The sequence below is a fragment of the Lathamus discolor genome, chromosome 20, assembly GCF_037157495.1.
Source record: "Lathamus discolor isolate bLatDis1 chromosome 20, bLatDis1.hap1, whole genome shotgun sequence".
Classification (NCBI taxonomy): domain Eukaryota; kingdom Metazoa; phylum Chordata; class Aves; order Psittaciformes; family Psittacidae; genus Lathamus; species Lathamus discolor.
This window is the reverse complement of record NC_088903.1, coordinates 1,197,048-1,209,773: the sequence shown is the minus strand read 5'-3', so window position 1 is coordinate 1,209,773 and position 12,726 is coordinate 1,197,048. Positions and strand designations below refer to the sequence as shown.

The window sequence follows — 12,726 nt, the reverse complement described above, 5'->3', positions numbered from 1 at the left end:
ACCACGACACTTTGCCTCATTAAGAGGGGGCTGTGCTGGGAGACGTGCCTGAGGATTGGCGGATGGCAAATGTCACACCAGTCTATAAGAAGGGCAAGAAGGAGGACCCGGGTAGTTATAGACCGGTCAGCCTTACCTCCATCCCTGGAAAGGGGATGGAACAACTTATTCTTGACTCCATCTCTAGCCATATCAAGGATGAGGGGGTCATTAAGAACAGCCAACATGGTTTTATGAGGGGAAGTCACGTCTGACCAACCTTATAGCCTTCTATGAGGAAGTGACTAGGTGGAGGGATGAAGGTAGAGCGGTAGATGTGGTTTTTCCTGATTTCAGTAAGGCATTTGATACTGTCTCTCACAGCATCCTCATAGATAAGCAAAGGAAGTGTGGGCTTGACGATCAAGTAGTGAGGTGGATCGAGAACTGGTTGAAAGGAAGAAGGCAGAGAGTTGTGGTCAATGGCGCAGAATCTAGCTGGAGGTCTGTGACTAGTGGAGTCCCTCGGGGGTCGCGGCTGGGACCGGTGCTGTTTAATATTTTCATCCAGGACCTGGATGAGGGAACTGAGTGCACCCTCAGCAAGTTCGCTGAGGACACAAAACTGGGAGGAGTGGCTGACACACCCGAAGGCTGTGCTGCCATTCAGCGAGGCCTGGACAGGCTGGAGAGTTGGGCGGGGAGAAACTTGATGAAATTCAACAAGGGCAAGTGTAGAGTCTTGCACCTGGGGAAGAACAACCCCATGGACCAGCACAGGTTGGGGGCTGACCTGCTGGAAAGCAGCGAAGGGGAAAGGGACCTGGGGGTCCTGGTGGACAGGAGGATGACCATGAGCCAGCAATGTGCTCTTGTGGCCAAGAAGGCAAATGGCATTTTAGGGGGCATTAGAAAGGGTGTGGATAGTAGGTCAAGAGAGGTTCTCCTCCCCCTCCACTCAGCCTTGGTGAGGCCGCATCTGGAATATTGCGTCCAGTTCTGGGCCCCTCTGTTCAAGAAGGACACAGAATTGCTTGAAAGAGCCCAGCGCAGAGCCACAGAGATGATGAAGGGGGTGGAACACCTCCCTTATGAGGAGAGGCTGAGGGAGCTGGGTCTCTTTAGCTTGGAGAAGAGGAGACTGAGGGGTGACTTCATCAGAGTTTACAAATATGTAAAGGGTAGGTGTCAGGGTGATGGAGCTAGGCTTTTCTCAGTGATATCCAGTGCTAGGACAAGGGGCAATGGGTGTAAACTCAGCGCTGCCCCAGTGCCACCACAGTGCCCCACTGCAAGCAGTGCCTCTGGGTGCCCACAGGTCGCACCCATGACTGTTGCCACAACCGTCCCTGTCCGGATGCTGTCGGTGTCCCGGTGCTGGTGGCTGTGGTCCAGCAGGGCCTGGCTGCTGTCCCTGTGCTGCAGCACTCAGGGAGCCTTTCCCAGCCATCAGATGCCACCTCGCTGCCAGCCTGTGCGAGCTGTCCCCATCCCTGTCCTCAGCATCCCTACAGTGACCCCCTGTCCCCAGCTTCATCCTGGCTGCCTCTTGTGGTGGCATCCGTGTGGACCCCCATGTCCCTTACAGCCCTGTGCCTCCAGACCCCACTTTGTCCATGCTCATGCTGGGGCTGTCCGGGGGCTGTGGCCATGGGTGCCCTGGCCATGGGTGCCCGCGTGTGCAGAGCAGGGTGGCTGTGCCTGTGCCTGGTGCACTCATGGAAGGGTGGATGAGCGTGTGCAGCTCTAGGGCTGCGGCCATGGGCAGGGACCGCAGCGTGGGTGTGCATCTGCCCAGGGCACACACGTGCGAGGGCAGGCACATGTGTGCTGCACATGGCTGTGGAGGGATGGAAGCGCACGTGTGAGCTTCCCTGGGCGCATGGGTACACATGGATGTGCACGTGTGTGTGTGAGATGTGCACACGCATGGATGTGCACGTGTGTGTGTGAGATGTGCACACGCATGGATGTGCACGCCTGCCTGCGGATACGTGCGTGGGAGCCGTGTGAGCAGGGATCCATCCCAGCAGCACGCACTGGGGCGCAGCACGGCACGGACTCGAGCTGATGAGGAGACTCAAATCCACCTTTGTCACAACCCAGCCCTCTCTATCCCCTTGTCCGGTGCTTTCCAACCTGCACATCCATACAACGCTCCGTCTCACTGGCCCCTGTGAAACTCTCCAGGTAAACAGTCCAATCTCCATGCTGCAGACCTCGCACAGCCCCCACATCCTCTGCCCTCCAAGGCCCCAGCTCCTCGGGCCAGGGCTGGTCACAGCACCAAGGCCTCAGGGCTCATTCCTGAGCTCTTTTTCACGCCAGTCTCATGGCCGCCACTGCCCACATCTCCCCCTTCTTTCTTCTGGATCTCCACGCTCAGCCCCTGCTTAAGGGCTCCATCAATAAGAAACTGTCTGAGCCACTGGAACCGAACAAAACAAACACTCTTAATGCAAGTTCTTCCCTCGTGCTCCTACCCTAGCAGATAAACAGGTAAAGAACAGTTCGCTTTCTGCCCTGACAGCTGGGTTTGAGCTCTAGAATGAGACTGCAGATCCAGATGCACTTTGACAGGGGTAACAACTCAACCTCTTGTGGCTGTAAAAAGCCACTGGTCCCAGCGGAGGGACACCCATCAAGACCACTACAAAACCCCCGTCCGCCCCGTAATTGGGCCCCCCCCAAAAGGTGGACATCCCCCCCCAAAACTGCTGGAGATGGGTGCCCCCCCATGACCGTCCCCACCCCCCCCACTTTAGCACCTTCCCAATGGATGCTTCCAACCATGGCCTCCCCCCAGACTGGGACCACCCCCTCCCCCATCCAGGACCACCCACCCCATTGTGGGGGGGGGTCTCTATGGGCCTAAGGGTGCCACCCCACAAATCACCCTGGGGCTTGAAGCTTAAACCCCAACCCTTATTGCCCCCCCATGACATTAATGCCCCCCCCCCCCACCAGGGTGATGGATGAGGGTCGTCCCCCCCACTGAGCATTGCTATGGTGGGGGGGGGACAGGAGCCGCTCTGTGGCACCCCACTGAGACAGGACCCCCCCATCCCCTCCCTCCCGGTGCCAAACTGAGCCTGCCACTGACCCCCCCTCCATCGCACTGACTACCTCAGGGGCTGTGCCCCCCCACCCCCCCCCGCTCACTGTGTCCCTATTCGGGGGGGCCGCTATGGGGGCGGGAGGGTGGTCTTGTGAGATATTAATGGGGTCCCAATGGGATCTTAATGGGGCCCTAGAGGGATCCTAATGGGATATTAACGGGGTCATAATGGCATCCTGATGGGATCTTAATGGGGTCTAAATGGATCTTAATGGGGTCCTAAAGGGGTCCTAATATCATCCTAATAGGATATTAATGGGATACTAAAGGCATATTAATGGGATATTAATTGGATCCTAAAGGGATATTAATGGGGTATTAATGGAGTCCTAAAGGGATCCTCCTTAGATCTTAAAGGATCTTCATGGATTCTTAATGTATCCTAGTGGGGTCCTAATGGGATCCTGACGGGGTCTTACTGGGATGTTAATGGGGTCCTAAAGGGATCCTAATGGGATCTTAATGGGATCTTAATAGGATCTTCCTGGGATCTTAGTGGGATGAGGGGTGAATGGGAACCCAGGAACATGGACAAGGGTGAGCGCTGACCCCAGTCCCTTTTCCTGGCACTGGGGACACCAGTGCTGGGATCTGGGAGAGGTCCAAAGTGTGCTGGGATGGGTGTTGCAAGCTGGGATGGGTGCTTGTGGTGGGATGGATACAGCATTGAAGCGTGTGAGGTCCCAAGGGAAGATCCCAAGTCTGGAAGCGGGATGCTCCAGCTGGATGCAGGGATGAAACAGAACCATGGAAGGCTGGGTTCTTCTTCATCATTTGGGTGTAGAGAGGAGGGTGAAGGGTTCCAACTGGAACAGGGAAGTTCAGGTTGGAGATAATGAAGTGAGGGTGCTGGGACACTGGGATGGGTTGAACGGAGAAGGAGGGATGGGGCATGGAGCAACCTGGTCTAATGGAAGCTGTCCCCCCTCCTTCTTCATGCCACGGCTTGATGGTAGGGCAATGATTGGACTTGATGCTCCTGAAGGTCTTTCCCAACCTGGCTGATTCCCTGATTCCCAGCTCCCGCTTCCCACTGTGCCCTCCATCCCTCATCCCCATCCCTCCCCATGCACCAGAAGAAGAGGTGGGCGTGCAAAGCGTCCCCTCTACGGGAAAACGAGGCAACTTTACTGCAGTTCAAGCCAACTGCAGGCGATGCCGCTCCTCAAGTCTTCTTCCCCCCTAGACCCTGCAGCAACTCCCGCACCCGAGTGGCGAATTCCACCAGCACCCGAACCGGGAACGAGCAGAAGCCACTGATGCTGGAGGCCGTGGGCGCCGGCATCGTCTCCTGGGTGGGAGTGTGGGAGACGTGCTGGTGGCTCCATGTCGGGGGCGTGGCGGAGGCTCCCGCGGAGCGGAACATCCCCAGCTGGTAGAGGATCCACTCATGGAAGTGCTGCGTTGAGGTGTAGACCCCCGGATGGTTGGCCCTGGCGCAGCCGCGGCCCCAGCTCGTCAGCCCCACAACCCAGAAGAAGTTGGCGCGCTTGTCCCGGCACATGAGGGGACCGCCGCTGTCACCCTATGGAGGAGAAGGAGAGAGGATGAGGATGGGGATGGGTGGCCATGGCAACGCCGGAGGGGACCGCCACTCTCCCCTGTGGGGATGGAAGGGTTCTCCTTCATCATTTGGGCGTGAAGAGGGACCTTCCACATGGATTGGAGCCGTAGGATGAGGAGTGATGGGTTCCAACTGGAACAGGGGAGTGTGGCTTGAGATAAGGAGAAGTTGTTCCATATGAGGGTGGTGGGACACTGGCATGGGTTGGATGGAGAAGGATGGATGGGGCTTGGAGCAACCTGGTCTAATGGAAGGTGTCCCTGCCCCTTGCTTCCACCTGGATGCTTTAAGCTCCTTCCCAACCTAACCCATTCCATGAACCCGTGCTCATGACACGGTTTAGTGGTGGAATCTCGATGCTCTTAAAGCTCCAGCCTCTATGGTCTGTGCGCAGGGATGACGGCCCAGGAGGCGGATGCGCTTCCGCAGCTGGGATAAGGGGGGATGCAGAGCAAGGCCCTGCGGATGGGAGAGGAGAAGGGAGCCCCGATGGCACATCCCTACCTGGCAGGTGTCGATGCCTCCCTGCGGGTACCCAGCACAGAGGTTGTGTCTCTTGATGGCCCCTCGGTACCAATTGGTGCTGTTGCAGAGCTTGACATCGATGAGGCGGACCTTGGCCTCCTGCAGGGCTGATGGGGACGATGCCCCCGCTGTGGGGACACAAAGGGGGTCAGGGCTGGGGGTACAAGGGATGGCTTTGGGGTATTGGGGGCTGAGAAGCTCAATGGGATCCATCAACACCCCCCCACGGCCTGGGCTGCATCCTCTTTGCTCAGTATCCTCAACATAAGGAGGACGTGAAGGGACCTTCAGCGATGGGACAAGCGCTGATGGTTTCCAGCTCAACCAGAAATGCTCAGGTTGAACAGAATGAAGTGGTGGGACACTGGGATGGGTTGGATGGAGAAGGCTGCGATGACTCCATCCCCAGTTGGAGCAACCTCCAATAGGCCTGGATGAGCTTTACCCTCCCTTCCATCCCATTCCATGAACCCATGACCCAGCATTCCAAGGCCAACGGGGCCGTCGGGCACTCACTTCTGGCCTCCCTCGCACCCCATCCGCTGATGAAGCACTCGGAGAGCTGGGATAGCCTGAGCGTCGCATCGGGCACGCAGGCCAGCTGCACGTGGTACCCGCACTGCACCGGCTGGTCCAGCTCCACCAAGGCGATGTCGAAGCCGCCGGAGATGCCGGTGTAATATTCATGGACCACGACCTGCCGTATCCGCCGCTTCTGGGTCTCGGCATTGGCCCAAGCCAGGTCCGTGATTCCGACCATCACGAACCAATCCGTGGTGAAGCTGGGAGGGAGTGGAAGAGCAGGGGTTGGAGCCGTAGGACAAGGGCTGATGGGTTCCGACAGGGACTTGCAGGTTGGAGGTAAGGAAGGGATTCCCTGGGAGGGTGCTGGGGCACTGGGATGGCATGGACGGAGAAGGTTTGGATGCTCCATGCCTGGCAGTGCTCAAGGCCGGCTTGGAGCAAGCTGCTTTACGGAAGGCATCCCTGAACATGGCAAGGGGTTGGAAGTGGGTGATCCCAAGCCCCTTTCCAACCCAACCCAGCCGATTCCATGATCCATTCGATCCCGTGCCATTCCATTCCATCTCATTCCATGCCATTCTAATCCATTCTAAGGAGAAGAGGGGTGGGAAGGAGCCACATTCCTGCTGCTTCCCAAAGGAAAGCACTGCCCCAGGGTGCCTTAGGCTCAAGGGCTGTCAAGCTGGAAGCAGCCTTCTCTTGTGCGCTCTTCCCAGTGCATCCAGGATGGGGAATCGGACGGGATGGGAGCTGCTCCTGGGCTATTCCCTAAGGCTGGAATCCCTCCTCTGCCTTACTTTTGCCCGACGAAGCAGTGAGCAGCCGTGAGGACCCACTGGGGGGTGATGAGGGACCCCCCGCAGATGTGCGAGGAGCCGGTGCCCCTGGGGAACTGGATGCTGACGATCCATGGCCAGGCGCCCTGCTGCGCATCCACGCCTCCGACGATGCGTGACGTCCCATAGTAATCAGCCATGGGACGGGTACCGCAAGTGCCTCTGGAAGCAGAAGCCCAACACTTGATGGTTAGCAATGAAGGGCGAGCATGGTCCCACCCCACTGGTGCCGCAGGTACAAGGGACCCTATGGGGTGCCCCATAGCTGCGCTGTGCTACCACATGGGGTGATGGCAAGGAAGTGGTGCTCCACCAATCCCACCATTCCACTGGTGTGCCCCTGGCTGGGAGCAGCAGCATCTCCCTATGGAATACCAGGAGCCCCGGGGCCACTCACCCACAGCTGTCCCAGGAGCCTCGCACCAGCCAGGCTGAGGCCAGCAGGATGACGGCACGGAGCAAAGCCATCGCTGCCAGCACCGCTAAGGGTGACAACAAGGAGCTGCAAGCGCCACTGCACCCAAAGCACAACTGCCCCAGGGACACGGGTGCTGGATGCAGGTCCCTTGGAGCTGGTGCTGATGTCATAGAGAGGCAGGTTCCATGGGGGGCGGTTCAGTAGGGGGGAGTGGGGCGTGACCATGAGGGGTTCCATGCTGTGTGAGGGCATGCTGAGACGGGGGTGTTCTGATGGGCTTGGGGTGATTTGAATCCCTATGGGATGCTCTGGAGCTCTGTGGGATGCTCTGGAGCCCTGTGGGATGCTCTGTTTGTGGGATGCACTGAATCCCTTTGGGATGCTCCAGAACTCTGTGGGATGCTCTGGAGCCCTATTGGATGCTTTGAATCCCTATGGGATTGATTCTCTGCTTGTGGGATGCTATGAATCCGTATGGGCTGCTCTGCTTGTGGAATGCTCTGAGTCCCTGTAGGATGCTCTGCTTGTGGGATGCTCTGAATCCCTATGGGATGCTCTACTTGTGGGATGATCTGAATCCCTATGGGATGCTCTGCTTGGGGGATGGTCTGAATCCCTATGGGATGCTCTGGAGCCCTATGGGATGCTCTGAATCCCTGTGGGATGCTCTGAAGCCCTATGAGATGCTCTGAATACCTCTGGGATGCTCTGCTTGTGGGATGCCTTGGAGCTCCCTTGTGCCAGCGTCGCCCTGCTGTGCCCGGGGGGCCTCCAGAGCTGCACTGCCCAACTGCAGCGCAGCAGCAAGAGCTGTGTGCAGCCCTCCCACATCCCAGGTGAGCCCTGTGCTCCTCCGCACCCAGGCAGGCACCCAGGGAAGCCCTTTCCCTGCAGCGTGATGGGCGCTGGGAGTGCTCCCTGCCTCGGCGAGCTGCTGCTGTGCCAGCCCCGTTCTAGTCTGGGGGAGCAAACACCTGGGAATGGGATGTTTGGTGCTGCTGGAAGAGGCCGTTTGGGGTTTGCTGTTCCTGGCTGCAGCCACAGCCTTGGGAAGGGCCCTTGGAGAGGGGTGGGAAGGAGTGAAACAAGGGGGACAGAAAATCACAAAATGGAATATAAAAACCTTTAGAATCAGTTTTAAGTAATGCTAAGTTTGATGGCTTTGTAACAGTAGCAATGGAAAATTACTGAAGTGCATGGTACATAGAAAAAAAATAGAGTGCAGCTGGAGAACACACTGAGCATTCTTGTGCAAGATAAATTGTTATAGTTGACAGAGTTTTAAGAAAAACAGGCTAGAAGAGCAGGACACAGGGATACGGAGTATCTGGGAATGGCAGGTGTCCAGGATGGGCTACAGTTAAACTAACTGATAAGTAGGAGGATAGGAGGATTATTATGTCTCCTGTGCTAACGAACCAATTAAACTGGTATGAGCATCTACTGCGCATGCTCCAAAGGCTGCCAGAAGTGATGAAGATTGTTGGAGGAAGTAAACGACCCTCAGAGACCACCGCCACAATTCTGTACGCATGCGGGGAACTTTCTGGAAAATTACGTAATGTATGTGTGCCCAGGGACTAGATAAGGACAGCCTGTGGAGCAACAGAGAGACACACGTTAGGAGGAGCTCTCCCCCGTGTCTCCCGGCGCCGCAATAAAGAATACCTGCTTGTCAGCTTGAAAACTTTGCTGGCAAGTTTGTTCCTGGAGTTTCCTCCCAATCAGGAGGAGGCTTGGATCCTCCTCAGGAGGGGCTCTGGGTTTGCTGCTGTTGCCCAGGAGCTGCCTCATCTGTTTCTCTGCTCTTGTCTTCCTCAGAGCCTCGCTGGGGGAACAGCACCCGGAAGGGCAGCAGGAGGAGACCCAAGGAACTGTCCCCAACCCCTTGCGCCCGCCCCCAGCCAATGAAGCTCTTGCGCTGACGGCTCCCGGATCCCTCCCCGTGTCCCTAACCCAGTTACCAGATTTCTTCCTTCCTCTGCGTCCTCCTTGCAGCCCCACAGCGCTCCCCTTAAGTGTTTCTTCTGCTCACAGTCACCCCCAAGTCCCTGCCCTGTCCTCATTCCCTGTCCCCCTTTCCCTGTCCCCCATTCCCAGCCCAGCCCTGGATGTGTTTTGCAGCAGATGATTTATTGTCGTTCATAAATAGTTTGGTTCAAAGCAGAGGGCTGAGCAGAGACATCGGCTGCTTCTTCTTGCCCCCCTCCTGGGGGGAGCTGGGTTTGGGCCTGGCAAAGGCCCTTGCTCCTGGGGCTGAGCTCCATCGTGGCTTCCCCGCTCATGCAGGGGTTCCTGCGGGTGCCTTCTGCCCCTTTGCTGTGCTGGGGGCGTCCAGCCTGGGCCGTGTCCTGGAGTGCAGGCCCAGCCCCTGCTGCTTTGGGTGCTTCGGTGCTGTTCCCCCCTTGCTAAAACCCTGCTGCTGCCGCCCTGCTCTCTGTGTCCCCCTTGCTCCGGCTGCTTGCAAAGCCCCAGGCCTGGGGCAGAGAGCTCTGAGCATCCCTACCCTGGGACCGCACTTGTCCCTTGCACCCCCTGACCCCCTTTGCTGCCTTGCCAAGGCACATGTGGGCTCTGGCACACGTGGGCGCTGGCACACATCTGGCTGCCTGCACCAGCTCCTCGTAGCCACCCTCCAAGATGGGCAAGTGTGGTGGGAGCAGGACGGAGGGGCCGTGGCTCCGGGTGTGCTGCAGTCCCGTGGGGACCGGGGGCACCGGCTCCTCCTGCCCTTTCCTGCCTGGCAGCGGCGCCTTCGCCTTTGCCTGCTCCCAGCCTGGAAGCCTCCCCTTAAACCTTCCAGCCTGCTACTGGTTCCTTTGTGTCATGGTTTGAGCAGCAGCAGTCAGTTTTCTCCTCCTTAGGAGCTAGTACAGTGCTGTGCTTTGATCTTTTGGCCTGGGAACAGTGCTGATAACGCCGATGTTTTCAGTTGCTGCTCGAATGTTTGGTCTGGCCAAGGACTTTCTGAGCCTCATGCTCTGCCAGGGAGGAGGGGAGGCTGGGAGGAATCAGAGACAGGACACCTGACCCAAACTAGCCAAAGAGGTATTCCATACCACAGCACGTCATGCCCAGGAGGTAACTTGGAGTTACTCGGAAGGGCGAGAGGGACTGCAGGGTTGGACGAGGTATCGGTCGGTGCTCGGCTGGGGGGAGTGGGGCGAGTTATTGGTCGGCTGGTGTTGAGGTGTTGTATTCTTTCCTCTTGTTATTTCCTTTATCATTATTATCATTGGCGGTAGCAGCAGTGATTTGTGTTATACCTTAGTTACTAAACTGTTCTTATCTCAACCCGTGGGAGTTGCATTCTTTTCGATTCTCCTCTCCGTCCCTCCAGAAGCAGGGGGAGGGCAAGAAGGAGGGGAGTGAGTAAAAGAGGTTTGTGGTTGGGTTTAAACCACGACAGTTCTTTTTGGCGCCCAACGTGGGGCACGAAGGGTTGAGATAACGACGGAGATGATCAGATTAATAGTCGTCACAGTGCTGATTTATTGGCTCTCAAAGTTGTTTCTCTTGCTCTCAGAGCTTCAGAATGTAGTACATTACCTAGAGCCGGTATTCCCTGTGTTAGTGTTTATCAAGTGTGGGGCTTGGGCTAAGGTTTTTGTTTCACTGTACTTTATGGCTATGGCTTGTAATACGGGTGGGCTCCAGCAGCAGGGAGGGATGGACGTGGCCGTGGACTTGTACCCGGCCGTCCCGCTGCTCTTCACCGCCCTGGCCCTTGTCCTCGCCTCTGTCTTTGTGAGGCCGCGGGGAGCCGAGGGGGAGCGGCCCCGGGAGCCGGCGGCGGCCGAAGCGGCCCGGGAGAGCGGCCCCGGGGAGCAGGCGGCGGCGGGAGCGGGGCCCGAGCCCGGGAGGAAGGCAGCTGCTGAGCAGCGGGAGGAGGCGGCCGAGGAGCCGAGCCCCGCGGAGGAGCCGAGCCCCGTGGAGGAGCCGAGCCCTGCGGCCGAGCCCAGCCCCGCAGCGGCCGAGAGCGTCCCCCGGCAGCCGCCCGCCGAGCCCCAGGAGGATGCAGGAGTCCCCGCAGCATTTCCCAGCACGGCAGAGCAGGAAAAGCTGCACCCAGGGAAAGAGAAGCTGGTGGAGGGAGAGCCGGCAGGCACAGCAGCTGCACCAGCCCCAGGGACAAGCACAGCAGCATCGTTTGAGGGTTCTGACGGGTTTGAATGGCCTGTGGGTACCCTTGGGACCTGCCTGCTGGTTGTGATGGCGATCAGCATGTTGGCACACACACAGAGGGTGTTCTACCCACGACCATTTTGTCTGATCTCAGAAGTTAAGCAGAGTCAGGTTTGGGTCTTGTCTGGGGTTAGACAACAATATGGGAGGACCAAGAGATCTTCCCCAAGGCTGGACAGCCATGAGTGGCAGGGTGTGTGGGACAGTATGAGCCAGTATCTAGTCCACTGGACCCCTCCAGTGCCTTGGAAGCATTGGAGATGGAAGGCAGCTCTATGGAGCCCCCAGCAACAAGCTGCAGAAACTGCTGAAGGGGACAGTGAATTATTTTGAGCCTGGTGGGCCATGGCACTTCAGGCTATCAGGGCAGAGATGCAACACAGAGATGGACTCATGGTCGAGGGGTGGACTTAGCAATGGACACTATTGCCCAGGTTATTCACTAGTGTGAACACTGCACACAGCCTCTCCTGCTCTGAGAGACTGTTACAAGAGATGGAGCCTGACATCATGGACCAGATGGACTCAGCAGCTTTATAGGTCCATGCACTAAGAAATGATCTTTTTCTCTGTCTATATGTAGATGTGTATATATATGTAAGAGTGATGGCATATTGAAGATGTGGGATCTGATCATGACGTGAATGGTATGGAATAAGGGGTGGATAATGTCCTGGTTTGAGCAGCAGCAGTCAGTTTTCTCCTTCTTAGGAGCTAGTGCAGTGCTGTGTTTTGATCTTTTGGCCTGGGAACAGCGCTGATAACGCCGATGTTTTCAGTTGCTGCTCGAATGTTTGGTCTGGCCAAGGACCTTCTGAGCCTCATGCTCTGCCAGGGAGGAGGGGAGGCCGGGAGGAAGCAGAGACAGGACACCTGACCCAAACTAGCCAAAGAGGTATTCCATACCACAGCACGTCATGCCCAGGAGGTAACTTGGACTTACCCGGAAGGGCGAGAGGGACTGCAGGGTTGGACGAGGTATCGGTCGGTGCTCGGCTGGGGGGAGTGGGGCGAGTTATTGGTCGGCTGGTGTTGAGGTGTTGTATTCTTTCCTCTTGTTATTTCTTTTATAATTATTATTACTGGTGGTAGCAGCAGTGATTTCTGTTATACCTTAGTTACTAAACTGTTCTTATCTCAACCCGTGGGAGTTGCATTCTTTTCGATTCTCCTCTCCGTCCCTCCAGAAGCAGGGGGAGGGCAAGAAGGAGGGGAGTGAGTAAAAGAGGTTTGTGGTTGGGTTTAAACCACGACACTTTGCCTCATTAAGAGGGGGCTGTGCTGGGAGACGTGCCTGAGGATTGGCGGATGGCAAATGTCACACCAGTCTATAAGAAGGGCAAGAAGGAGGACCCGGGTAGTTATAGACCGGTCAGCCTTACCTCCATCCCTGGAAAGGTGATGGAACAACTTATTCTTGACTCCATCTCTAGCCATATCAAGGATGAGGGGGTCATTAAGAACAGCCAACATGGCTTTATGAGGGGAAGTCACGTCTGACCAACCTTATAGCCTTCTATGAGGAAGTGACTAGGTGGAGGGATGAAGGTAGAGCGGTAGATGTGGTTTTTCCTGA

At 57.0% G+C, this 12,726-nt stretch overlaps 1 protein-coding gene across 1 annotated transcript; it reads right to left on the bottom strand.

The window, feature by feature from the left end:
• Positions 1–4,207: 4,207 nt before the first annotated feature.
• Positions 4,208–6,706, bottom strand: LOC136024268 (acrosin-like). Its single transcript, XM_065699482.1, has 5 exons — positions 6,509–6,706; positions 6,163–6,173; positions 5,703–6,122; positions 5,166–5,314; positions 4,208–4,622 (listed from the first exon to the last, which is right to left on the bottom strand). Exons 1-5 carry the CDS (start codon positions 6,685–6,687, stop codon positions 4,263–4,265), a joined length of 1,119 nt encoding a protein of 372 aa, XP_065555554.1. The 5' UTR covers positions 6,688–6,706; the 3' UTR covers positions 4,208–4,262.
• Between the last annotated feature and the right edge of the window lie 6,020 nt (positions 6,707–12,726).

Coding starts and splice junctions, on each gene's coding strand:
- LOC136024268 (XM_065699482.1), bottom strand. CDS start 6,687: ATGGCTGATTACTATGGGACGTCACGCATCGTCGGAGGCGTGGATGCG. Junction 5,315..5,702: donor GGGTGCGAGGGAGGCCAGAA/GTGAGTGCCCGA, acceptor GTGTCCCCACAG/CGGGGGCATCGTCCCCATCA. Junction 4,623..5,165: donor GAGGCATCGACACCTGCCAG/GTAGGGATGTGC, acceptor TCTCCTCCATAG/GGTGACAGCGGCGGTCCCCT.